Genomic DNA, 27,241 nt, shown 5'->3' on the forward strand with positions numbered 1-27,241 from the left:
GCTGTCTGTCTCTGTCTCTAAAGCCCAGATGGGGAAAAACCATGCGTAAACGAGGAGGAAAAGAGGGTCACTCTGGGCGAGTATCTCCAGCAGCTAGCACGCCATCGAAACTTCCTCTGGTTCGTAGGCATGAACTTGGTGCAGGTATGGGTGTTGTTCTTGTCCTTCTCTCCATGTCCCCGTCCCAGTGTGAGAACCGTGTCCACGGCTGGGTTGTGGAGCCTAAGAAAGGGTGGACATTTGGGTTCCCTGGTGGGGAGAGCCTTGTAGCGTAAGATCCGAATGGGTAGATGAGAAGCCCTGGGATGGTTGGAGATTGCATTTGTGGGTAGAAGACTTGGTTTCAAATACCTCTGCTTACCCATATTTTCTGTATCACCACGTATCAGCTTTGGGCTTCAGTTTTTTGTGGCCTTTATTTTGTGGCCGTATCAGTTCATGTGGCCTTTGAGGTAGTTGGTCTTCATGATCTTTAAAACCTTTTCCAGCTCTGAGTCTTGTAACATGGTTTTCTTCATGTTGTAGAAAATAAAGAGCCTTGGTCTGAGAGCCAGCAGACCCTCTAGCTTACTCTGTAATTAATGAGACCTCAGTTCCCTTTCTATTAAAAGAAATCCAATTAGATTGGAATAGACATACTATTTAGTGGTTTGAGAATATTTCAGCTGCCCAAGAATCTGTGCCAAAGATTCCATTTATGAAAAAAGGGTTCTAGGTCAGGCCACCTGGGGAAAAAGGGGAAAAAGGGAAGAAAAAGAACCAGGAAGACCTGCCCGCAGCTGAGCTCACAGCAGCCCTGCTGGTGTTAGAATTGAGTTTTATCTCATGCATCCCACAACCCCACCAGTGTCTTAACTCATGACAGTGCAAGCTGAGAAGTCACATTTGAAAATACTGGTATTGTTAATGCTGTAAAGTTACCCATTTATATATCCTGTAAATAAAAGGCTATTAAATTAAAAAAAAAAAATACTGGTATTATTTTACATTGTTCCACTAAGTTTCATGTCCTTTAATAAAAATTAGCTGCAACCATGTGACTCTTTTTCACTTTTGTGACTATTCAGCATGATTAGTCAGTAGAAAATAGGATAGTTTTCTGTGGTTTCCAGAATTTCCTATCTGTTGTGGGAAGAGGATGTTCCACACAAATTTAAACCTTTTTCATAGAGATGATAGTAGTCGACCAAAACTTTTTTGCCTTTTAATTGGCCCGTTTTACAAAACAGTGGTCCAAATCTGTGCCCACTTCCCATGGTGACCAGCTCAGGGCTCCTCATGGGCCTGCCTCTGCCAGGCAGTCTCCCTTTCCCAGCTCCCTCTCACCTGCTGCTCTCCTCATGGCTGCTGTTGGATTCCAGGTCTTCCACTGCCACTTCAACAGCAACTTCTTCCCTCTCTTCCTGGAGCACTTGCTGTCAGACCAGATCTCTCTCTCCACAGGCTCCTTCCTTCTGGGTGAGTTGGGGTCTGGACCTTTGTGGTGGGGGTAGGGGCGGGGGCGGTTCCAGTCTGCTAGCTCCACCACACGTCTCCTACCTAGGCTTTAACCAACCCTGTGAATCCGGCTCAGTTCCCCAAGCGAGAGTAGGTCCCTTCTCGCGGCAGAGCCTGCACCTAGCCCTGGCCCTCCCTCTACCTTCCCTTCTCCGTGGGGATGCGACCTGGAAGAAAGGCCGGAGCAGGGCTGGCTAGCCCACATGGCAGGGGTGGGGCCTTGGTGGAGGCCGGGCCTGGGAGGGTCATTCTGAGGTGTGGGCAGGGGCAGAGTTGCAGGCTTCTGTGGTCTTGCCATTGACGGCCACTCCTGGGGTTCAGGGGCATTATCTCCCTAGGCTGGGGCAGGAGCACGGGAACTCCAGGGCTTCTGCCCAGGCCCACCTGTCCCTATCCAGAAGCCTCTGAGCCTTTCTGAAGCCAGGGCTGGGGCCTGGCTCCTTCTAACTTGTGGAAGTTTTCCCCTAGGGGTGTCCTACATCGCTCCTCATCTCAACAACCTCTACTTCCTGACGCTGTGCCAAAGGTGGGGCGTTTACGCAGTGGTTCGAGGGCTCTTCCTTCTCAAGCTGGGCCTCAGCCTCCTCATGCTGCTGGCCGGGCCGGACCACCTCCACCTGCTGTGCATCTTCATTGCTAGGTACCCAGGGACCCCTCTGAAACCTGCTTTCCCGACCTGTCCCTGACCTGCTGTTCTCTGGTTCCCTTTCACTCCTATGCCAGTCCTAACCCTGATGAACTCTCCATCCTAGCTTCTTCCATCTCCTGCCAACCCCAGCCCAAGATCAGCAGATTATTCCATTTCCCCTAATGCTACAGTTTCTACCCATCTGCAGCAACCGTGTGTTCACGGAGGGCACCTGCAAGCTGCTGACCCTGGTGGTCACAGACCTGGTGGATGAAGACTTGGTGCTGAATCGTCGGAAGCAGGCCGCTTCAGCCCTTCTCTTTGGGATGGTGGCCCTGGTGACCAAGCCTGGCCAGACCTTTGCCCCACTGCTGGGCACTTGGCTGCTTTGCTTCTATACTGGTGAGTGCCCTCCCCCTCGAGGAGAGGGATGGGTGGAGGTCCCTCAGTGTCTAGTGGCCTCTAGTCCCAGCCAGCTGTCCCTCGGCCCCTAGACTAGGTGGGGATGAGCCTCGATGGGGAGGGAATAGCGTTGGCTTGGTGCCATCTGCCTTGTCCCTCCTGAGACCGAACAGGATCTTCAAGGGAGGACAGTTTGACTTGCCTTTTCCTTTTTCTTGTTCTAGGCCATGACCTTTTCCAACAGCCCTTGCTGACTCCGGTGGGCAGTGCAAGGCCTTGGTTGGACCCCCCTGCCCCACCACGGGCATCCACTTTACGTCAGGGATGCTTCTACTTGCTAGTGCTGGTGCCCATCATGTGTGCGCTGCTGCAGCTGATCACTTGGTCCCAGTTCACCTTGCATGGGAGGCGCCTGCACATGGTCAAAGCCCAGCGCCAGAGTCTGTCCAAGCCCTGGGCTTTGGACATTAAGACTGTATGAGGGACCTCCGGGGAAGGCAGACTAGGGTGCTGTTTGCCCAGCTACTTTCTTAACCTCACCAGGAGCTGGGAGCCTCCTCACCCAGGCTCTTCTCTGGCTTTGTTTCTCAGGTATAGCAGTAAGTAACATGGCTGGGGAATGGACCTCCAGGGTTTTCCCTTGGACCTGGCCAGATGCAGAGGTCATGGTTTGCCAGGCTTCCTCTCATCTCTCAACAGTTGACTCAGGGCAAAGGCTATGAAGTGGGTTCTCAGGATGTGGTTCTGGGCTGTTTTAAGCAGATGAAAAGAACCAGGAATCGGGTAGGGCTAAGTCGGGGAAGGGCACACCGCTCACCCCCAAGTCTGTGCCCTCTGATTTGTGCCTAACACAGGTATTAATGAAGCACTTCATTTCCCTCTGCACAAAGAGGGCAGCAGAGAGGGCTGCCTTTTCAGAAGCTTGGGATGGCCCCGACTACCTGGACAGAAGCTTATGGAGAGGAACTGTTCTCCATAAGGGTGGTCATTGGGCCTACACGATTCCCAGAGGTTGGCCTATGCCTGAAGGTCAAGGTGGGGGCACTCTGTGGGTGCCACTTACCCAAACTCTTTTTGTCATTTCAAATTCTTTGTACTTCACTTGCCCCAGAAATGGATTCATTTCCCAGGGACTCATTAAAGCCAGTAAATCACTTTTGCTCCTTAGACATTTTCTGTCAGGAGTGGGGGTTTATTGTGATTGGCTTCTGCATGAAGAGTCGGTCCAAGTGGCTCAAAGCTGAGGGTGTCACAGCAAGTATAGAAGACTGAACACCAGCCAGAGCAGAGGAAGGACTCAGGAGCTAGGTGTATGAGAAGCCTGAGCCCAGGGTAGGGCAGTGCAGAGTCCTGGGTTTGACAGAGATTAGAAATCTTGCTCTTCCCTCCTGTCCAGGCCTCTTAGTAGCAGACAAATGAATGATAGGTCCGAGGTAGCACCAGTCACTTGTAACTGGAAGGGAGTTGGCCGGCTGACCTCTAGTCCAACAAGCAATGGTTCCTTGTGTGTTGTTGACTATAGAGAACACCAGGCATCAAGTATCTATGGAACAACTTTATTTAAGTACACTGGGCACCACCAGGCAACGTGGTTTGGAGACAGGCTGTGCAGGGCAAAGGATGGGGCTGAGAAGGAAGGTGGAAGGAAGCACACTGCAGTTTGGTTGCCACATTGCTTTCACACACACCTGGCCACCCCCCTCTGGCTGGGGCCTTTGGTCACGGTGGAGTGGGGGTGGGGCGGGGAGGACACTGGCATCTTTGGAATTTCGAAATGGGATAGGCAGGAGCCTGCTACACATCAGGGAGGGCCACATGATTATTCACAATGCCCTAAGTATCAACAAAGGCAAATAGGCACCCAGGGGCTCCTAGATTATAGGCCACTGTTTAGGGAGGAGTGGCTCAAGCCAGATGCTTCAACAGAAATTGACCCAGAGCAGGATGTAAAAACCATCTCATTGGACAAGGAGTGGGGCACTGCCTTTCCTTCCTCAGCGCCTGGATCCCTTGCTTGAAGGCCTAGGCCGATTTCAGCAGTGTCAACCCTAAGAATTAGATCCCTCTTCCAGTGATTTCTTCCAGTTTGCCTAGGTAGTCAGCAGCAGGTTAGGGGCCCTCTGTCAGACTCCCTCCATTCCAACTTCCAACTCTGGCTTTCCTTCTTTCTCTCTTAGGCCTGGGGCCCATGGTGAAGCTAAGGGCACAATGCAAAACTTAAGGCTGGCCAGGCCATTGGGTTCCCAAGGGTGGTCTGCCAGCCGGTCTACACTGCCACCGAGAAAGCCAGAGACCAGACTCCTTTGCACCTCTGCCTAAGAACCACCCCCAGAGGGGTTTCGGGGATAAGGCACCTTCACTTCCTTCCCTAGCTTAATTTTCGACAAAACTACAAAACCCCAGTGAAGGCACTGGCACTCGATGCACCAGAAAAGCCCACTTGGAAGTCTGCCTGGTGACAGAACTATAAGCAGGAGGAAAGGATTAGTGTTGGCAGGAATGCCTTTGCTCAAAACCTTCAGTTCCAACTGGTCCCAGTGCCCGTGTCTGCTATCTCAGTGGGATACTGTTAAGAGTACTTAGTGAGACCTGGTGGGTCCCCTATCTTTCCAGGGGCTGGGCTACTACGCTAAGCTTAGGTGCTGTAAACATTAGTGTCTGGAGGGAGACTAGCAAAGGGCAGGTAGTAAGCAACTGGGAATCTCCCCTTGCCTCCTCCTCAGCCCTCTTAATGACTAGGAGGTTATCAAACACTTTAATAATAAATAAAATCATATGGCAAATAGGATTTTACTTAAACTGCATTGAAGCAAAGATGGAGGAGGCACATAAAATGTGCCCGAAGCTGTAGCTTCCCCCCTCATCTATCCTACCTGCCAAGAGTGCAACTTGATCCAAAAGGCAGGTTAGCCCCACCTAGACTCCTTAAACTCTCCCCTGTTTTCTCCAAGGTTTTACAGAGCAGAAGAAGAACAGCAGCAAGGACATTGTGAAGGATGTGCTTAATTGGCCTGTGCCTCAGCACCTTCCTCCAGCCAGTGACCCCTACCCTCCACCAATTCCTTCCTGTGGTCCTGACCCTTAGGTAAATCCAAAGATTCCTGTCCTCTCACCTGTTCCCCTAACCCAGGGATTTCTGAAATAGCCCCGAGTGTGCTTCTCCTTATTCCACAAACAAAAACAGCAAGAAAACCAAACAGTTCCTGCACAGGTCCCTATGATCAAGTGGCCAGCAAGTAACCATGAAGAGCAAAGGGAAGGTGGTAGGCCTGAGCTCCAGCCACCTGGGAGGTGGTCAGGGAGATGGTAGCAGGGCCTTTCTTTTAGGTGATTCAGTTTGCCCTCCTCTTCTCCCTACAGCAGTAAACATAGTCCCAAAAAGAAAGAAAAAGGACCAATAGACAAAGAAATGGGGCACTCCAGCCAGGTGTTCTCCCCTCTCAGGAGCAAGTTAGTGGTCAACCCCTGGGTCCTAGGCTCCATCGTGGGGGAATTCACCGTCTTTGTTGGACACCGGGCTCCCCGGGCCACACTGGCACACGCACATCCACACGCATACATACCCACACCCACATCCACACATACCCACATACAGGCAGCTCCTCACACACTCCAACTCAAGAAAGCGAGTTTTAAAGTGGAGTTAACTTCGGAGAGAGGTGAAAGAGACGTCCAAACATTAAAAGGTTTTCCTGTGGATGGAACGGGCGCCGTCTTCTTCATATTCCTTTTTAGATACCCACATCTTCTTAAAGGTGTCCAGAGAGGCCAGAATGGAACCCCTGTGACAGAAGGAACACAAGGGGGCAGTGTGAGTAGCTTATATCTAAGTTAAAACCAGGTTAAATTATTCTTGAGCTCAATTAGGCCTCAGTCTTCCACCCACTTCCATAAATACTCACCCGATCCATGTTGAATATAATCTCTCCTGAGGAGCAGATATCTGCAAAGAAGTTGAAAAGAAGGGTGAGGCTCAAATCCTTCCCTTTACCTCCCCCAAAGCAGTCAGTTAGAAGCACGGAGCAGGCAACCTCTGTGGCCAGCAGCATGGCCGTCTCCGGACACTGCCTGCTGAACAAGGCCCTATTCTAGGGAACCCACCCTGGAAAAAGCCAGGCCCTACTAATGGACATCATTGCTCAACAGAGCCCTGGCTATCCAAGGCTTTTTTTCCTGCTACAGTCTCATCACACACAATGGGAAGTTCCCTGGGGCAAAGCAGCAGACCCAAACACCTGCCACCTGCCACCTTTGCCCTGCTGTTCTGACAGCAGGGCCCTCAGGAAGACTTCAGAGTCACAGACTGAAGGCCTACAGAGAAGGCAGGCGTCATCTGAAGCCTGAATCTCAAGGACTTAGACCAGAATTTTCCTCGGCCTCATGGTCTGGGTCACTGGAGGCAGCAAGGTGTGGGTCTAAGGCTCCAGGGAGGACCATTCCCACACAGGCTTTTCATACCCCAGTCCCAGATTTTTCCTACCCTGATTTTCACGTCTTTTGGAGCCAGTTTCTTCACTTCACTCAGTAGTCTGTCACCAAAACCTGCAGAAGCCAGGAAAGGAAAGTCCCAAGTGATTTCTCCAGTTCCCTGTGACCACAAGGGCCGGTCATTCAGAGGGTGATGACAAACCTTTGAATAGGGTGGAACCTCCTGAAAGCACGATGTTGGAGAAGAGCGTGCGCCTCAAGTCCATGTCTGACTTTTGGATGGCAAACACCAGTACTTCGTGGATGCCCTCACTCTCCTCGCCAATCAGGTCTGGCCTGAATAGAAGCTCAGGGGCACGGAATCGAGAGGGGCCGATCTGCAGAGCAAAAAACCACTTTGGAGGAAGGGGGGGAGCTTCTACAGGGGCCATTAACCTCCTGTTTTCCCAGAACTTTAGGAAAGAAAGTAGAACCCCAGGGATCTTCTCAGAGCTCAGGGAATTTAGAAAGTCCATGCTTAGGAAATAACCTTCACAAATATATTAAATAGGCCTTGAATGCAGGTTCAAATAATGCAAGTCCTGCTAGGAAAAAGAAACTGCTCTCTTGGGCAAGATCTATTAGCCCGTAACTCCTTGCTGCTGAGAGAAGCCTAAGGCCTGCCTCAGCCCAGACTCTCCTCCACCTACTCCGTCAGAGTCGATTATCTCTCTGGCCCACTGAGAACAACTGGAGTATTTTTGCAGATAGCTCATTTTTCCCTATAAGGAACAAAGTTCAAGATGCTTAACAACAAGAAGTAAATCAGAGTATAAAGCTGCATAATCTGATCTGTAATCCTACTTGGCTCCCAGCACCAATGACTTGTGTCTGGCTTCCAAATTTTTTGTAGCCCAAACTACAGATTAACATTTGAGGCAGCATTAAAGCAGCTTTGATTTTCTAAGGACTTGGCAAAGAAGCAGTTTGTTTTTCAGACCCTGGCCTCCACGGAGCTAGCCCTATTTTAGGCGAGGGTTCTATTCCCAGAGGTTCTCTAGTGGATTTGTGCCCTGTTCAAATACCTCAATGGTGCTCCCATCAGGCAGGTAGTACTGAGCCTTCTCTGTCTCCAAAGTTTCATCTTTCTGTGGGTTTATGGACAGGTAGCAGGCTCTCTGTAAGGTAAAGCACGAGAGGGTTAAAAACAGAAGATGTCACATCAGAGTTAGAGTATTGTATAGCAGATGACTACCATCTGTAAGATCTACCTTCAGAGCACAGTTTTTGTGAGAAGAAATGGCTCTAAGGTCTTTCCTTTTCCTTTCACCAGTTTTCACTGCTAGTCCAACTCCTGACCACTTGGAACATGTGGCTAAGATGGTGGATAACTCCCAATTCTTCCACAGCCATAACTACAATAAGCTTTCTCTTTCCACGTGAGGAATGTGGCCTTGGGGTGCTCCCTCATTCCCAGCTCAGCTTTCTGTAAGAATTCTTCCTTTTCTTTAGAAGAGGAAAATAATGGAGGTGGTGAAGGTGCCCTTCTGGGCACTGACCACCAGAGGGCAGCACTTCAGGAAGCTAGCCTCTTGGCACACCTATTGCATTCTGGCGGCACAGAAGGAGTTTTCCAAGGAGAGCACAGATAAGTCACAGTGGCCTTCCAAGTCTGTTTTCAAGGATGTGTGATAATGCTGGCAGAGGTGCTCCCTCCTCCACAAAAAATGGGTCATGACCCCTCTAGCACTTAGTTGAGGGTCCTCATGAGTTGCTTTGGCCAAAACATTCATTACCCTGTGAACAAGCACCAGAGCAATGAGTCTCTGAATTTAGCTAGCTTGGTCTTCAAACAGCAGACGTAGAGTTCATCACCTGGTTTGTGCCGGAAGCCTTTCCTGCTTGTTAGGGCCCGCCAGAGACTGCATTCTGCTGGCACTGCCTTTTAGAGCTCAGGCCTGCCTCCATACCTGGCTAAGGCACTAGAAATTAGCAGAACTTTAGTGGAAGCCTCGTTGCAAAAGGGAAATACAAAGAATTAATGACATTTGCTAGCAGAGGTGAGACTTGAGCCCAGGCCTTCTGACTGGAAATGCAGAGCTCTTTCCACTACTCGATATAGGCCTCCTCTGGTGCTGGAGAATGAATTGCTGGGAGACTCCCTACCTCTCTTTTCTCCAAAGACACTGACTTTCCTTGGAGGCAACTAGGGAACACAGAGATAAGAGTATTGGACTTGGTTATCAGGAATACTGAAGTTCATATCCTTCCTCAGACGTTTACTAGCTGTGTAACCCTGGACTTCTTTTAGCCTCAGTTTTCTTATCTGTAAGATGAAGATAATAATGGCACTTGCCTCACAGAGCTGTTGTGAAATGTCAATGAAAAAATACATATGTAATGCAGTCTGCAACCTTAAGATCATTATATAAGTATTAGTTGTATACATTATTATCACTTCCCTTTCCCCCCTATTCCTGGAAAGTTGCATCAGTGCTCTCTAGGAGCCCTGCTTCCCCCTTCCTGACCAGTTGCTCTGGATTCCAAACCCAGTTCTTGCTGGTGTTCCTGTCCCAGAGAGAGCTTACCTCTTTGATGGTTTTAACAATTTCAAACTCAGATGAGGAGTGAAAATCATAGCCCTCCTTGCGCAGGTAGAGACGGAGGAAACGGGAGACATCTCGGCCAGCAATGTCAATGCGCATGATGGAGTGGGGCATGGCAAAGCCTTCATAGATGGGTACTGCGTGGGTGACACCATCTCCAGAGTCCAGAACCACTCCTGTGGTTCTTCCTGTTGCATATCTGAAGCACAAGGGGCAGGAATCAATAGTCTGACTTTTCCTCCAGGAAGAAGTCCACTCCTTCTAAGCAAGCTGCCCAGTTCCAGCTAAAGTCAAAGCCCGCCATTCAAGGACAAGGAAGGCACTTCTACTCCTTGCCTCTCAGTTAATTCGAGTAAAATAAAGAAAACAAGGAACTGGAAGGAAAACTCACATATTGCCTTCCCCTGTAGAACAGAAGCCTTCTGAGAGGAAGGACTACTTTGTCTCATCTTTGTTTTCTCAATTCCTAGCACAATACCTGGCACGTGGTAGGTGCTTTAAAAATGTGCATTAAATGAATAAATGTTTTTCTCACAGAACTGCAAGAAAAACACTTTGTAAACCTGAAAATGTTATATATCCATAATTATAATCATGATTATTATTTCTACAATAGCTTCCTTGGAGTTGGACCTCCCTCATAGCATCACTAAGTAGAGCTAAAAAATGAACCAAGATTTGAGAAATATATACAATAAGTTAATCATCCTCCTTTGAAACCAAAGCTTTACTTATTTCTTCCACAAAGCATCCTGGAAAAACCCCTGAAAAAGCTGATTCTCTCAGTAGAGAAGACAGCTTTTTCCTGACTTGTTCCAGTGACTCCATTCTCCCTAGACAGTACCCATGTTCTCTTGATAGAAATAGGCACACCAGGCATTAGGATGTGCAGTCAGAGAAGGACAAGGGTTTAAAGATTTTGTAGCATATGCTGTTCTTCCCCCTCCCCCTCTTCTTCCTTCAGGATTCCCAGCAGGCTTAGCAAGCATTCACAGATGTGCACAGCATGGGTAAAACCATTTCCTAGTTTACTACCCATATGGTTCTGCCCACTGGCTACTAAATTCAATACCAATCTGAGTTGACAGAAATCTGAGTGGACAAAGACAACAAGGAACTCTCATTTGGTTTCCACATAGATCAATTCCTCTATGATTACCAGTAAGCTTCAATACCTCCCTCCCCCTTTTTCCTCATTCCCTCTACCTCTTCTAGATTGGGGCACCAGACTGTTCTGAAACATCCTGAGTGGATGGAGTTGGGGACCAGCTTGGGTCAGTGGCCTGGTTATTTACCTCTGGAGATAGTCAACTACTCACAGGCTAAGCACGGCTTGCATGGAGATGAAGAGGGCTGGCACATTGAATGTCTCAAAAAAAACTTCAGCAGCACGTTCCCGGTTTTTTCGTGGGTTCAAGGGAGCCTCAGTCAGGAGCACAGGATGCTAGTAAAATAGCCCCAACCTCATATGAGTATGATCTCCAAGGTTCTAATTCTCATTAACAGGTAAGTAGGTAAAGAAGACAAGAGCTCTAAATGGGTAGCAGACTGGCCTCTATCACAGTTGACAGCTGTGAGATTGCCCATTCAACAAGCAGGACTAGGGGTATCTCCCTGTACTTTTTAGGTCTTTGAGGGCTTCCTGTGAACAAAATAACTCTCACCTCTTCTGAGAAAGTCTGAAGCTGGTCTTTGGAATAGACATACTGCCAGATGCGCTCCATGTCATTCCAGTCCTTCACGATGCCATGTTCCATGGGGTAGCGGATAGAGAGCAGCCCACGATGCTCCTAAAAGCAGAAAGCAAAACTTCTATATAACCAGTAAACTTTCAGTCCCATGGTCCAGAATTCTACTGTCTCAGTGTTGTGCTTGTATTCAGGGTAAAAAGGGGACTAGCAAGAAAATGTAGTTTAAAAAAAAAAACCCCAAAACCAACTTGGATATATTTTCAGATATGGTCAATATGCTGGCTCATATTACTTGTTATAAAAGAATATATTGGGAGAGTTAGTAGGAAGTAACAGAAGCCACTGAAATATAAAAAAATTGCACAAAGGAAAAAACTTCAGAAAAGGACATTGAAAACTACAAGGTAAATTTTTTTTTATTACTTCATTCAATTTAATGTACCCACTACTAACTGTATGTAATACAAGTAAACAATTTGGTATTTAATCCTTTTTTGGAGGGGTGAGAGGGACTTCAGTTCCTTCAAACTCAACCTATAATCTAAGAGACTTTTTCCATATCTCTAAAAAGCAAAGTTTCTTAAAATGGGATCCATGAAATTGTTTTTTCTGTTGTTTGATAACTGTATTTCACTGTAACTGGTCTTTATATTCCCATATGTTTTATTTTGTGCATTTTAATATAATATTCTGAGAAAGGGTCAGATAGATTCTATGACCCAAACAAGTTGAAGAAGTCTTACTCTGGAATGATCCAATATTCAATCTCCCTTCATTGCTTCAACTGCTAAATTGGAATAAATACTAAGTCATCAGGACTTGAAGCAATAGATGTAGGGCATTCTGCTTATTATCTGGAACAAAAATAATAAAGTTCTTATAAAATTTCTTATTCTTATGGGTTCATATCTGGAAGGCCAAGGCTGAATTCAGCAGCAAGAATATTGCTATTCCTCTTAGTAGAAAATAACTGAAAGCTTTAGCACTAATGAACTAGTTATATGAGTATTGATCACTATATCCATTACATAACCAAGTGAGAAGCAATAAATTTTTGCTTCATTGCATTTCTTTTCATGTGACTGAAAGAATTCCAAAGAGTCTCAATTTCAGGTCTATGTTACTGTTTGCCACAACAGGATCAGGAAGAGCTCCTGAACCAGAGGTTGTTACTATGAGAAGTGGGATGACATGATGATTGGGATGGGGACTATGTGGAAGATCATGAAAGGAAGCTGTTTCTTTTTGTAGCTGTGCTCTTTTGCTGAGAAGGGCAACACTTAGGAGAAGGGATAGGGTGGGGGTTTTAAGATCTTGAAGGGAAAGCTCTTTTGATACCTTAAGACTACTTATCTGTAGTTTATTACCTCTGCTTTGGGGCCAATGAAAATGTCTCCTTCCAGGGCTCCAGCCATGACACGGACATGTTTGGGTCTGCCTACGCTGCAAAAAAATTAGGAAAAAGACAATTTTACCAAAAGACACAAAAAAGGTTCTGTCAGTATGTTTCTCTCTTCTCCTCCTCTAAAAATTGAACTAAGTTTAACAAATTCTTCTCTCTCCCCACAACACAAATTTTCCAATAAGAGTATCACACCTAAACAGGTTGTCCTCCGTAGTCCTCATATAAGAGCAGAGAGCTAAGGTAGAACTATGAGGTTCATTAAGTTGGCCTTCTGCTTCCACTCCAGTGTTTCTGTGCTTGTGAACTCTCTGGTCAAAGAAGAAAGCTATGAGAAACTCATTCTCACTCACGAGTATGAAACTGGTTCTCTCTCATGAATAGCACAGTAGATCTTAATGGTTGCTGAATAAACAAATTGCCATTCAAAGGAATATGAGCATTTTAAAAGAAGACTTCAAGGCAATGTTTAAACCAAATGAATAATTTACTACTGTTAGAATCTCAGGTATCAGCTGGAGAGAGAAAGAGAGAGGCCTCTCAAGTCAAATCAAATATGAGGTTCAGCCATTTTGACTATCTCTAAAGTTGACACTTACTCCTTACTGTACCAAGTATTTGAGTTGTCCTTTTAGTTCTTTTTAGGTGCCCAAAGTAGGATTTCTTTGAAAGGCAGGAGTCTGACCCCACAATGACAAAGTCACCCACCCTAACCTCTGATTAAGCCATTGTGTGACTTACTAGTTTGGAAAACAGTACTTGGGAATTTGATCTCCTGCAAAACCAGCTTTAATCACACCAGAGCCCTGGGGAGAAAAGTGAAGCAAGTTTAGGAAAAACAATGGAGAGTCAAAGGAAAGTAAATATGAGTTCTAAAGCCATAAATTCAGGGATGAAGTATTTTCCCACGTCATTTGGAGAAAATGCATTCTCCCAACATATAACTGTGTAATGTTTTTAAATGCTTTGAATCCTGTCTTTCTTCTAATCTCACTGAAACAGCAGCAGGCCAGCCCTCCAAAGTGTCCTGCTGATGCTGAATTTGATCTCTACAGATGCTATCTAACGAAGCTGACCAGGAAAGTCACATGTAATGCAGTGCATGGTACAATGCTCTAGCCAATCTTCACAGAGAAAGGGGGGAGGATTCTTGTCTAAGGAGCAGAGGAGAGGCCAGCTCAGATCATGAGGATTAGCTTGGTCTTTGATGTTCCATGGTCTGGATATGGTACCCATACTTGACAGTTGGAGTCTTAATTCAGTATCTATAGCACCACTCAAGCCCAGTGAGGTTAATCATCAGCTTTAGGAAGAGGTAGCAACATTATGTGTAACTGATGTTTGAGGTTGAACACTGCTTTAGGTATACACTCTCTATCCACTCAACAGGATTTAAAACTTCACTGTAACTAGAACAGCTGATTTTTTTTTTTTTTTTTAAAGCCCAGGATCCTGCCATTTTCAGAATACATAGGGTATGACATGCCAGAAACTGCCCCAGGTCACTCCCTTTGTATATAATGCCTATGTGCAACTATAAGTCTCAGAGAGGAAATGAGATTGACCACAGGAGCTATAATCTAGTACATGGTATAATATGGTAAGGAGATTAGCAGAAAGTAGTTAAAGAACAAGGATAGAGAGGTGAAGAGACAAACAAGCCAGTTCTTTGAACAAATGGTAATAATGAATCAATGCCAAGAAAAAGAAAGTGGAAAGATCCAATACAAATGGCTTAATTTAAAACAGGTATGGAACAGAATTTGAAATTGCTCAATAATCAATATGAACAGGAAAACTGCCCTGACAAGTCCAAGAAAGACAGGAATAAAAGCCAGGAAAAGCCTTGGCCAGAAAATGGCCACAAATGGAATTTTGGTTTCAAGAATTTTGGTTCTGGAACTATGAAGAAGACACCATATTGAAGTGATAAGAACAGTTCATTATAAGGAGAATTCTGGTAAACTGGCTAACTCAAATCTCTCGGATTGCTCATTGTTCTTCTTTGGAACAGACCTTGTTGGAGCTCCCAGAAGATGTTTCTATGGCATAGAAACCTGGAAAGGAAAACTCTGAGATTTCCAACATTGGTTTTTAGGAGGTATGGTCTCCTTATTTGTAGACTGAAGTCTAATGCCACAGAGATTAAAACACTTAATACATGTTGGCTAAATTGATTTGAATAAAATTATACAAAGAGAGGCCCCTTAGGGACTAGATTTTAAGCCAGACTAAGATATCATATTCATTTCTTCCACAGTAAGAACACAATAAACTTGCTGATCTACAAGTGTTATACATTGTATATCTTTTCAAACTTCTAAAATGTATTTATCAGTTTTGAAGATTTATTCCCCTCTTTTTCCTTTTTTTGTCTGTAATATGGTGATGCAAAAAAAAAAAAAAGATAATAAAATTTATTTTAAAAGAAAGCAGAGAGAGAGAGAAAGAGACACAGAGAGAGAGACACACACAGAGAGACAGAGACAGAGGAGAGAGAGAGAGAAAAGCTTGCTGGTTTCAAAAAGAGATTTTCCACTTATTAGAAAAAGGGACTTTTAAAAAATGTCCTCTTGGGCTTGTGGAGACATGTATTTCACCATACCCAAGTCCACTTGTCCTTTTCAGATCCATACCCACTTTGGAATTACAAATCTAAGTGGTGGCTGGCCTGGGAACAGGCATGCTGAGATTCCTGAGAAGTCCAAGATCCAGTCTGGATCCAGAAAAGCTCAGACAGCGCTGTTAATGATGTATAAAGTAGTATCACACTTAGTTCCATAGCAAGCAAGGGCTGTCAGAGAATGAAATGGACCTGATAAGTGGGGAAAGAATAAGTAGTAGCAGCATGCCCAGCCAAACCACTAGAACACACAAAAAGGTTATGCCAATTTCCTTAACAATAATTTATAATTAGGAACTTTGTACCTGGCAAATGAGCTACCACTTTGTTATTCACCATGGCAAAAGTCAAATAAACAAACACATAGCAGCAGGCTCATTGAAAACAAGTGTTCATTAAATATTTGATTTCCTCATTAAATATTTAATCTGAGAAGAATTAGAATCTTCTGCCAATGATGGTTACATGGAACATAGTGATTTCAGTTTTGAAATGCAGCTTCTAATGTGGGAGGACGAGCCACAAGTTCCTCAGCAGGCACCAGAAGCATACGGTACCCAGATTGCAAAAGGTCTGGGATTCAAAGACATTTACCACAGGCACTATTTAATGTCATAGCTGTCCATCCCTGAGCATTCTTTCTCCTTGTAAGTGGAAACAGGTGCCTCTCAACAAGCAAAGCCAAGAATCAATGTCAGCAGATGTATTCAAAAGGTAGTGTTCTACACTTAATAACTGGGGACAGCATTATTTTAAGGTGTTTACAACTGCCTTTAACTTTTTTCTTTTCATATCCATTTCTAGTTGTTTTCTGAACTCCCACAAGCATTTTAGCTAGTGTGAGATTTGTGGTGCTTAATACATATTCAATTAACTGGCATAACACTTCTTAAAACAATCTTCATTTAGGTACAAACCAAGACTTTGAATATCAAATTCTAGATGATAGCATGATTTGGATTGGTTTCATTTTCTAGTCCACTTGAGGGTTTCTAAGATTTTCTAGAATCACCAAGTTGGAAAAATTTTAAAGAGTGAAATAAGTATTTTTTTAAAGATAAAAATCTGAAGAGCTTCAGTTAAATCTCATCTATATCACAGGGGCACAGATTTAGAGCTGATTGACCAGAGGTCATCTGGTTGAAGTTCTTCATTTTACTGATAAAGATGCTGAAAGGTTCCGAGAAGTTAGATGATTTGTATAGTCACACAAGAGGTGAGAGGATGAGCTAAGATTTGAACCCAGCTTCTCAGACTCCAAAAGCTGTATTTGTTCCAATTCCATGAGTATTGGACAAATTTCAAACAAAACAACTTCAAGACTGTATAGAACTTTGATCTTTTAGGAAGGAAACAGTAACCTTTGAGTTCTTAAGTTACCAAGGACTTGGGACAGGAGATGATGATCATGTATGGGCAGTAAGTTCTCTTTTTGCCCAAAGAAAACTGAAAGTTTTCTTTAAAATTTTTAAGCAAATTTATTTGCACCAATGATTCTTGTACTAGACACACAATTTTCAAAATGTAGTCCACATGTATACTTGTAGAGTGAGAGCTCCTCTATTAATAATCATGGAATTTTAGAGCTGAAAGAGTCCTTAGAGATAATTAAGAACAGCCCAAACATTTTGCGTATTAGAAACTGAGGTTCAGAAAGAGCAGAGAGCTAGAGCTAGAAGGAATCTCAAAGTCCACCTTGCAGTCCAGCTCTCTCCTTCTAGAGATGAGAAAATTGAGAGCCAAGGAGATTATACTATCTTGCCCACAGTCTCAGAGTAGTAAATTTCAGAGGTGAAGATTTCAACCCAGATCCCTCTTTCTACAGAGCTAATGTTCTATCCACAGTCCCACAATGTCTTGCCCAGGGTCATATATAAAGTTGGTGACAGAACTGAGACTAAAACCCAGGTCTTTTGACTCAAGTCCAGTATGTTTTCTACCATACCATTGTACTTCGTTTTATTATTAGTGATTATATTTAATAGAAACGTATTTCTGCCTGTAAATTACTCATGATATCTTAACTCATTGACATTTTCAAGAGTAATTGTTTTTTTTCTCATTAATTCTAGGTAGCTTTTTGTGATATTAAACAGGAGTAATAGATGATAGATAGCGAAGTGGTATCTAAGCCAGAATGGTTGTTGATAAAAAAAATTTGCTTTTTTTTTGGCCCTTCCTTAATCCCTCCTTCTCACTAGTACTTCATTCTTAGATTCCAGGAAAAAGATTTCATTATCTCTGTGAAATGCTAAAAATATGAGACCTATTTCTATCAATAAAAACTTATTTCATCAAAACAGATATCTGATTCAGTTATCTAATATGGACTTCATCCTGGGAACTAAAAATAGCTGTTAAAGAGTCATCAAAAATTAGCTCAATTTCAAACACTAAGAATTCAATGAGTTCTCAAAACCTAAATTTAATGTGGCATTCTCTGCAGTGTCCTAAAGACAAATGACAAATTTCTCAGATTTCTTTTTTAAATCGATTTATTGGCTCAGGGATAGAAGTATTTTCCCAGTGAAAAGACAAATGCTGAGTATTCTAGTTTTAAAATTAACAATATTATTCCTCAGTACAACTTAATATGTTATTAGGGAAAAGAAGAAGGGTGAACCCAGCCGGGGAAATTAGCTGTCCTTTATAATAGAGAACGAACAAGGAGAATGATGGAAATTGAGATTCCACATAAATCCAAAAAGCAGAAGGAAAAAGTTCTCATAAATGAAAAGACTTGCCGTTTCTATTCCCTAGAATTGCTTCAGGAAATTAAAAAATGATTGCCAATTTGCCAGGTGCTAATTTTACAAAAGGGGCAAAGAGAAGTTGAAGATATACTAGCTGTTTCTGGAGGCGGCCAGTAGGCACATGATGCCAAATTCAAAAAGAGAGAATACTTATTAAAGTCTGAATGCAATCTTATTCCTTTTAGATACTATTTGGCTACTTAATCACTACGCTACTGGGGCCTCTCTCACCGAGATCACTCCCTTTAAATCAGATCCACCTTGAGTCGGGCAGACATTTATTTCTCCAAGGGCATCAACAACACCGCAAGGTTCAAAGCGGGCACCTCAGTTCCGCGAGCGATCCCCGGAAGCCTAGCACGTGTGATCCCCATAGACTTTTTACTTTTACGGAGATTAGCCACTACACTGCGTAAGTACTTTTGGGAGCCTACAGTTCGATTTTTTCCCCAAACTAGAGATCCCTTTGGATTTTCGGCAGGAGGAGGGAAACCTCCCAGTGTCAAGACTTCTGGCTTAATGGACATCAAGATTATAATTAGTGACCATAAATAACAACAAAGCCCAAGAAATCCTTTGTAGCCCCGGAGGTTCCAAAGGAGCCCTTTCCGACCCCACCTAGGGGCGGGATCTGGGATTCCCACGTACCCACCCCGCCCAGGACTAAACAAAATAGGGCCCTTCTCCACCCATGGGCGGAACCCTCTCCCACCGGCCTCACCAAAAGGAATCTCAGGAGCCAATCCCCGACACTCCTTTCTGCCCCGTCCCGCCCTACAGAAAGAGGAAACCCTAAGGCATTTCACCAGATTGACTAAGGAGCCAGCCAATCCCCTTAGAATGATGCCCCATCCGGCGAGCCCGAGGGGCGGAACTAACTTGTTGTAATGGACAGCTTCGCGAGCCAATAGGGTCTCCAGAAATAGAGAAGGGGCTGAGCCCTGGGCGCCGACTGAGCGGTTAAGGCCCCTCAGGTTAAGGGCCCGATGACCCGGGGGCTAGGGATGGGGCCTGTCTCTTCTCCTATCTCTACTCTAAGGATGCTGGCCTATGGACCGGCTAGGGACTGCCTCCCTCAAGGAGAATGGGACGGCCAAATCCTCCTGACAGGCCGAGTCAGTGACAAAGAGTCAGCGGCTAGGGCGGGGAAACCGTGGACTAAAATAGCCGGGCTCTGCTGGAAGAAGAGAGAAACAAGACTCACATTGTCGATCACAACAGGCTGGTTGGCGATAATATCGTAGGACTCCATGGCAGAGAGGTCTCTTCTCCAGAGGAAGAAACTGCCAGCCGGGTCCGCTGCTGCTACCGCCGCTACGCATGCGCAATGCTGTCGCCGGGACAAGGAGGTCGGGAGAGGCCGCTCCTCGCCCTCCGGAAGACTACACTTTCCAATATCCTACACGGCACCCCCTACTGGGAAAGTTGTGCTCAATCTTTCAGAATTGAGCGAAGCTTTGCATGATGGGTACCAGCCTTTTCTTCGCATAGCACTTTGGGATTTGTAGTTTACTTAAAGAAGCGAGGAAGGACATGAATTGTTTGTTGCATTGTTGCATGATGGGATCTGTAGTCCATTGGACTTCGAGGCGAGTTCGAAATAACGTGTTGGGACTTGTACTCTTTAATACTTGTCCCGTGTCCTCTCAAATACATATCGGGAACTTTTCTCTATGGTGAAATAATTATTTTTACTTCTTGTTTTATACCTCTTATCTTTCATTCTTGCTACTCGTCGAATCCATCTCCTTTCCCATTCTTACATGGCTTCGATAGGTATATCTTCTTTTTTGTTTTGCAACTTTTGTGTATTTGTGGAGCATAGGATAGAGTTTTGTAGAATTCATGTAGTTTGCAAAATGTCACCCGCAAACACAAGCATCTTTAAAACCTTGCTATTTAAGACTCATCATCATCAGAAATAATCATCCCTGTTGCTGTATCCTACAAGGAATCTTTTTTTTTTTTTTAAATGGAGCTGGGCTTTTTTGAAGATCTCTTAAGTTTGTATTTGTATCAAATCAAATGCTTTTAAAAATTTAATAACAGATACCGTGGGCGCTTATATTCTTTGTTCCTTCTAGTCAATTGTGACTATAGATGTGATGTTTTAAGAACATAATTTATGAAAATCTACCTGCTCTTTCTCCTACTTTCATCAAGGATGCCTAGATATATGTTATTCTCACAGATTTTTGTAGGCATATGAGTTTACAGTTAATTGATTTTTGAATAATGGCTTTCAGTAGAAAAATGCCTATTTCTTCCCCCTTCCCGCTTTGGCATCCTATTTTTTTTTTCTTTTAGCTATCTTGAGAATCGGTCCCATAACATTCATAGTACAGTGCTGCATCAGGATAGAGTTATAATTTAGTCTATCTGTATAAGTTGTTTGTAATCATTTATGACAGACCTTTTAGAACTATATTATTAGTCAAACTCCTTCATTTTACAAATGAAACTGAGATGGAGAGGTTAAATTACTGTCCCAGGATCACATAGTTCTTATTGAATAACCAAAATTACTAACAGCATTTCTGCCTCATTTCCTTGAACAAGTTATTTTACCTCTCCTAGATTCATATGTACAGTGAATAGATTAAACTAGATGATATCTGAGATGAGAATTTTGAGTCCTGTTTTCATCCCTGATCTCATGCCCCTCCTCTGCTCTAAAACCTTTCCTGACTCTGTATGACTGTAAAGATAAAATACAAACTCAAGCTTGCATTTAAGGCCTTCCTTGTTCTAAGTTTTTATTGCACACTTCACTTTCACTATTTCTAAACATGATACTTTTGTCTTTTGCCTCCATGAACCTTAAATGGTATGCACTTTCTTTTCATTTCTGTTCTCAATCCTAAGTCTTTTCTGATTTTCTCCAGTTGCTGATGTGCTCTTCCTTCTCAGTGTACCAGAAATTATAATTACTGGTATACATACTCTGTCCTTTCCAATAAAGATATGCTTCTTGTGAAAGGTGACTGGGCTTTGGGTTTTTTTTTTTCTTCATTTTTTTGTTTTTATATCCCAAGATATAAACTTTTTGAATATAGGTACTTTAATACATGTCCAAGCAAATTTTTATGAACTTTCCTTCAAGAAAGTTTCATGCATCATCTCTTTCCTTCTGAAAAATATAAAGAATAAAATATAACCCTTTAGTCCTCAAGCCCAGCTACCCTTTATCCCCATTATTCCCCACAGGCTTCTCACTTAACCCTTTAGAATTATATATTTAAAATTAACCCTAAGAATTATATTCTTATATGGAAACAGAAACAAGAATAGTTTAAGTGGTAGAAATGCAGTTCTTGATTTTGCAAGTTACTAGCCATGAAGTCATAGAAAAATCACTTACCTTCTCTGAACCTTTCCTAATTTCCATGTTTATAGAATGAGAATGATACTTGGACTATTTATTTCACAAACTTGCTACAGGGAAAATGTTTTGTGTTTGTTTTACCAAATGAGTTATTTGTAAAGCACTTAGCACAATATCTAATAAATGTTTGTTACCTACCTTCCCTTAAATGTGAGTTATTATTAGGATATCAGATCCCAAGCACTATCTTTCAGTTAATCATGCTTGCCTTCATTTTATGCTGGTTCCTATGGCTGCCTGCCTCATTTTACATTTAAGATTTGAGTAAATAATAGTGACAGTTGTAATTTTAAAAAAATCTGTAAGCTTGTTGTCTTAGAAATTAAGACCCATCAGACATAGAGATAATGGGGGGAAATAACAAGAGGGAATGTTTCAATAATAAAAAGTTATTAAATTCTTTGTACACAGTACTTATAGAAAATTATTTAGCAGTGACTTTTCATCTCCAAGTATATCCTGCTCTTTTCACGAAAACTGGGCATTACTTTTTGTTTCAGAGCTCTCTGATTTTATATGTGTGGAGGAGTGCCAGTTATGGAGACTCCTTTCTGTGATACAACCCATCCATAACTGACGGAGATTTTGAGGGCTCCCTCGGAGCTTCCAAAGGTTAATGGACTTCCCAGGTTAGGCAGTTTGTCAGGGTCTATCTCACTAGTGATGGAAGAGGCTGGCTCTCAATCTGGTCCACCACGCTGCCTTTGGTCAAAAGTGACTCCTCGCCTTTGTGGGTTAACAACCTTGGATCCAACACACGGGACAGAACACACAGAAGTCACAGCTGACAGAGGAAACCTTTCGGGAATCTCCGCGGTCTTATAGGAGACATTTCCTGGAGTTGTTCAAAGACACTGGTGTGCAGCGGATAGGGAAACGAAGCCTAAACTAGTTTTTTAAGTCAATTCCACGAAGACGAATGAATGAATCAGTCAGCTGGGATGGAACTTCCTTGGCACCAAGTGGGGGAGCAGCGGTAGCCCTCAAAGGTACAGAACCGCGGTCCTCTCGCTTGTCTCCGAGGGATGCCCGGAGCCCCGCGCTCACCCAGGTAACGCATCCAGATGGCCAGGGATAGCCCAACAGCTTCTCCCTCCACCCTTCCCTGCTCTGGGGAGAGTGGAGGCGGGGCCTATTGTCAGGCCACGCCTTCCCTCCTGTGACTGATATAGGTGACAACCAATAATCACCAGGAGAGAGGGCGCTGGAGCCCCGCCCCAAAGAGCGCCCGGCGGCCCTGCGGCGCCCCACTGGCAGACTCGGCAGCGGCGGCGGCCTGGGTGGACGGGGGTGCTGTGCGCAGGCGTGGAGTCCGGACCTCGCTGCAGCCCCGGTCGCCTCAGGGCGTCGCACCCACGAACTCTGCCTACCGTCCCGCCAGTGTGTCCGTCAGTGCCAGCCTCCGCCCCCCGCCCCGGCCCCGGCCCCCGCCGCCCCGATGGCTGAGCTGAGGCCTAGCGGCGCCCCCGGCCCCGCCGCGCCCCCGGCCCCAGCCTCGGCTCCGGCCCCCGGCCCCGCCGCGCCCCCGGCCTTCGCCTCACTCTTTCCCCCGGGGCTACACGCCATCTACGGCGAGTGCCGCCGCCTCTACCCCGAGCAGCCCAACCCACTGCAGGTCACCGCCATCGTGAAGTACTGGTGAGCCTGGGGGGCGGAGCAGAGGGTTAGCTGAGGGGGGCGGGGGCAGCGCGGCCCGGTGTGGAAGGGTTAACCCACGGGCGGGGGGAGGGGCCACTGAGGCGAAGCCGAAGCGGGGCTCGGGAGGGAAAGGGTTAAGGGAGAAGCCTCCGGGGAGTAACGGGGACAAAAGGGTTAACTGGGCTCCAGGACCAAAGGGTTAATGGAATTCTGAGGAGAGAGGGGGTGCCTGGGGCTGCAGGGCTAAGGAGGAAAAAAGGGGTCTGTGGAGCCGGGGGCGGGGCGTAGAGAACCCACGGGCACTGGGGAGGGAAGCGAGAAGGGGCTTCTGTTTAGGAGGGATCAGGGAGCCTGAGAGGATCGGGGGGCGGGGGGGATGATTGGGGGACTACAGGACATTAATGTAGGATGGAAAGGTCTATGAGACCTAAGCTGGAGGTGTGGGACTGGGAGCGAGGAGTGGGCGGCCTGGATTGGGGGGCTCCCTCGGCCGGGGGGAAGTTTGCCTGCTTGGGAGTTGTTGGAAGGAGTCCCTCTTAGGCATGGGGGGAGGGGAAGGGAATAAGAGGAGGGGGAAAAAGAGAAGGACTATGACTGGGTAGGAGTGGAGGTGTCGGGAAAGGGAAGGAGAACCTTTTTTCAGACACAAGCAGGATGATCTGAGACCTGTTGGCCGGGGACAGGTTTTGCGTTTGAAGTTTTTGTCCGATAAACTCCTCTCCCCTTTTGTTTTTGAATTTTGGGAGTTTTCTCCGAAAGTAATTTCTTTGAGGGTTTTTTCTTTTTCTTTTTTTTTCTTCTTTTTTTGCTTTTGGGTAATGAACTAACCACAAGCCTTCATTTCTGTAGACCCAGTGGAAGAAAGCGGATTGAGACTAGGTTCAAACATAGGGAATGAAGAATTTACATGAATTTAAAAGGACTTTAAAGGTTAGGAAAAGTGAGCTTTTTAACGAGCAGTTTGGGTTCTGTGGGGAAGATTTTAAAAGAATCCTGTACTGAGAGGGCTGGATTTACTATTTGACACTTAACAAGTTCTCTTTCCAGATAGTCATTTAAGCTTTCTGGGCCAAAATTGTTCTTTTGCAAAGTGTTCTAAATGAACTCCAAAATCTCTTCTAACTCCAAATTTTTAGATGTTTTTAAAAATGGTTTTTGATTGCCCTAAAGCACTGAGGGTGTTTGACCATAAGAGAATGAATGGCGAAGAATGTTTGAAGGAAGAATATTATATGGCTCTTTAAGGACAAATATTAGAGGGTGGAAAGAAGTGTATTTATGTTTTATTAATAAAGGAAAAAAATTAGGGCTCTACAAAAAGTGAGAAGAGAATTCTGCTCGATAGAGGTCAAGAGAATATCAGAGGGAGATTTTTTTCTTTTAAATTATAGCTTTTTATTAACGGAACATATGCATGAGTAATTTTTTACAACATTGTCCCTTGCACGCACTTCTGTTCCAGCTTTTCCCTTCCCTCCTTCCACTCTCTCCCCTAGATAGGTGGCAGGCAGTCTTATACATGTTAAACATGTTAAAGTATATCCTAGATACAATATATGGGTGCAGATCTGTACAGTTCTCTTGTTGCACAAGAAAAATTGGATTCAGAGGTAAAAATAACCTGGGAAGAAAAACAAAAATGCAAGTAGTCCACATTCATTTCCCAGTGTTCCTTTTCTGAGTGTAGCTGATTCTGTCCATCATTGATCAATTGGAACTGAACTAGATCTTCTCTTTGTCAAAGATATCCACTTCCATCAGAATACATGCTCATACAGTAGTGTTGTTGAAGTTTATAATGAACATAAAGGGAGATTTTAGTCAGATGGAGGTTAGATTAAATTCCCCCTGAAATCTCTCCTTACTCTTTTTTAAAAGTGATAACTTCCATTGAATTCTGGCAAGGAGACTATTGTTTCAGTTAGAAGATGTATTTCTATATTGGTATAAAGATTTGTTTCATAAGAATCGTTTTATAGCTTGTAACTGTCCCTTTGAGACAGACAATCAGTTCATGTCTTGGAGCCTTGGGACAGGAAGAAGGGAAAGATCCCTGGAAACTGACCCCTTGAGATAGCTGCTCTTTTTGTGGCTCTGGAATCAGTTCACTGGAAAAAGGGGAAGTTGAGTAAAGGGAGTTCCATTTCTGAATCATTTAGCCCATGATTTTCCCTTTGGGAAATTGGGAAATTGAGAATTGAGTGCTTTTCCTCACCAAATGTCCTAGCATTTCCCTTAAGTGCCACTGTGCAGGTCAAGTCAATGGATAGTGGAACCTTCATGTTGAAACCAGTGGTATGCAGCAGGATAGACTCTAAAGTTGGCTAAGCAATAGATAATGAGACCTGGCCACTTGTTCTTTTGAAAAGGACTTTTTTCTCCTGGTTGCTGAGGCACTGACTTCAGGGTTCAGTGGAAGGAATCTTGAGAAGTCCTTCCTATATCTTGTGCTGTTCTCATTTCTTTAGGCTTCACAGGTCTTTCTTTTGTTGAAAAAAAAAAAATCTTTGAATAATATTAACAGTAATTTATATTTCTATAGCTATTTCTGGCTTATATTTATTCTTTGCAACAATTCTGAGAGAGTAGTTAGTGCAAATACTCCATTTTACAAGTAAACAGATTGAGAGTGAGAGAGATTGGGTGATTTGCCTAAGGTCGCCCAACTAGGAAATATAAGGTAAGAATTTAAACACAGGCCAGTTGACTTCAACCTTAACACCTTATTCGTCTGACAAAAGATCTTTTTGAAGTTCCTCAAACAAGACACTTCATCAAACAAGATATTGTCACTTAATTTTCCGGTTCTCGAATACTCTCTTCCCTGATTTTGTATTCTGGGTTTCCTCAAGCTTCAGCTAAAATCTCATCTTCTGCCTGCATGAATCCTCTTTAATTAGTGACCTTCTTTCTGAGACCATCTCCAATTTATGCTGTCTGTAACTTGTGCATATTTGTTTGCATGTTTTCTCTCCCAATACACTGAGTGGCACAGAAGCATTGACAGCTTTTTGCCTGCTCTTGTATCCTCAGCACTTAGCACAGTGCTTGGCATATCGTAGGCACTTTAAAAATACTTGTCCTGTGTTGATTTTCTTTTAAAAAGGTCCCTGATGCCCATATCAACTCTATGGTAATTTAAGACTTTAAACTTTGCTTTAACATATTAATGTGTGTTATGTTTGATTTGATTGAAGTGCTTCTAGGGAAATATGAAACTTAGTACTTTAGGACTTTACCCAATGAGATTTTTGGTGGCGGAAGAGAACTTGGTTGATTCATAGGAAGGGCAAATATTTCTCTTACTCAATTGATCCAGATGTAGATAGAATGTACAGAATGAAGTCTATAGAAAGGACTAGAACTGGTTGAGGATTTTACTTTTTTTTTTTTTTAAACAAGTGTTTGGAATTGGGCTTGCTTACGTACTTTGTAGAGAATACTTTGTTCAGTTTTGCAGAGACATAAAATTAAATGAGACACATTTTTAGTTTTTGTGGTGCTGCCATCTGTGCATTGCCATTATTTTCTCCATTTCTGTTGAGAGCAGCCCTGTCCTTTTAGTCACTCTGGTCCAAAACTCCAACATCACATCTTCTTCCTCCTTATCCTCATGTCTGATTAGCTGTCAAATCTTTTTGAATCCAATATTTCCCTTATACATCATTTTCCCACTCAAATGACTACCATTTTGGTTCAGGCCCCTTTTACCTTGGATTTGGCTAGTTCAGCAGCTTTCTAATTGGATTTCCTAGCTTCCAGTCATTACTGTTACAATCCATGTTTTACACAACTGCTACAATAATCTTAAAGCACACTTCTGTATAACCTGTCACTTATATATTCAAGAAACTTTAACAGCTTCCTATTGATTCTAGGATAAAATAAACTACTCAGTTTGGCATTTAAAACTTTTTTACAATCTGGCTTTAGGGAACCTTTCCAAGTTTATTTTATATTATTCTCATTCTGCATTCCTACCAAACTAACCCGATTATCATTTCTCAAACTCTTGTACTTTCTTTTCTCTGTCTCTGTCTTTACCTTGGCCTATTGAAATTCCTAAGTTCCTTCAAGGTTCAGCTCATGTGCCCTATTCTTTGGAAAACTTTTTCTGCTCCCCAAGAGTTCTTAGAATTCTCTGTCTTTAGATTTTTTCATATACTTTTCCTATTTATACATCATATTCCTATGTATGTAAGCTTCTTG

The 27,241-nt window shown here is 43.9% G+C and overlaps 3 protein-coding genes across 5 annotated transcripts in view; 2 read left to right on the forward strand and 1 right to left on the reverse strand.

Annotated features, from left to right (window-relative positions):
* MFSD13A (major facilitator superfamily domain containing 13A) overlaps positions 1-4,729 on the forward strand; it is a 36,827-nt gene extending 32,098 nt beyond the window's left edge. For both annotated transcript variants that reach the window (XM_023496214.2, XM_012541494.3), the window contains exons 5-9: positions 24-144; positions 1,362-1,458; positions 1,966-2,137; positions 2,334-2,527; positions 2,752-4,729. In XM_023496214.2, coding sequence (XP_023351982.1) covers positions 24-144; positions 1,362-1,458; positions 1,966-2,137; positions 2,334-2,527; positions 2,752-3,008 — 841 coding nt within the window. In that variant the 3' untranslated portion in view covers positions 3,009-4,729. The remainder of the gene's footprint in view (positions 1-23; positions 145-1,361; positions 1,459-1,965; positions 2,138-2,333; positions 2,528-2,751) is intronic.
* Positions 4,063-19,969, reverse strand: ACTR1A (actin related protein 1A). The gene is made up of 11 exons (XM_003755417.4): positions 19,214-19,969; positions 13,375-13,439; positions 12,599-12,674; positions 11,205-11,330; positions 10,860-10,984; positions 9,523-9,739; positions 8,020-8,112; positions 7,158-7,332; positions 7,008-7,069; positions 6,430-6,470; positions 4,063-6,309 (listed from the first exon to the last, which is right to left on the reverse strand). The coding sequence occupies exons 1-11, from the start codon at positions 19,259-19,261 to the stop codon at positions 6,207-6,209; spliced, it is 1,131 nt and encodes a 376-aa protein (XP_003755465.1). The 5' UTR covers positions 19,262-19,969; the 3' UTR covers positions 4,063-6,206.
* Positions 19,970-22,611: 2,642 nt separating this feature from the next.
* The window catches only part of SUFU (SUFU negative regulator of hedgehog signaling), a 159,493-nt gene continuing 154,863 nt past the window's right edge, over positions 22,612-27,241 (forward strand). The window contains exon 1 of one of the 2 annotated variants that reach the window (XM_031955761.1): positions 22,612-23,032. In XM_031955761.1, coding sequence (XP_031811621.1) covers positions 22,833-23,032 — 200 coding nt within the window. In that variant the 5' untranslated portion in view covers positions 22,612-22,832. The remainder of the gene's footprint in view (positions 23,033-27,241) is intronic. The other variant, XM_023496204.2, reaches the window with a different exon arrangement.

Source organism: Sarcophilus harrisii, chromosome 2 (genome assembly GCF_902635505.1).
Source record: "Sarcophilus harrisii chromosome 2, mSarHar1.11, whole genome shotgun sequence".
Lineage (NCBI taxonomy): Eukaryota > Metazoa > Chordata > Mammalia > Dasyuromorphia > Dasyuridae > Sarcophilus > Sarcophilus harrisii.

What these genes read in the sequence shown, in the direction of transcription:
- ACTR1A (XM_003755417.4), bottom strand. Translation starts at nt 19,261, where the DNA reads ATGGAGTCCTACGATATTATCGCCAACCAGCCTGTTGTGATCGACAAT. An exon ending in ATGCAAGCCGTGCTTAGCCT is followed by an intron (nt 9,740 to 10,859) that starts GTGAGTAGTTGA and finishes CTTGTGCTTCAG; the next exon opens with ATATGCAACAGGAAGAACCA. An exon ending in CAAAAGACGTGAAAATCAGG is followed by an intron (nt 6,471 to 7,007) that starts GTAGGAAAAATC and finishes ACTTCTTTGCAG; the next exon opens with ATATCTGCTCCTCAGGAGAG.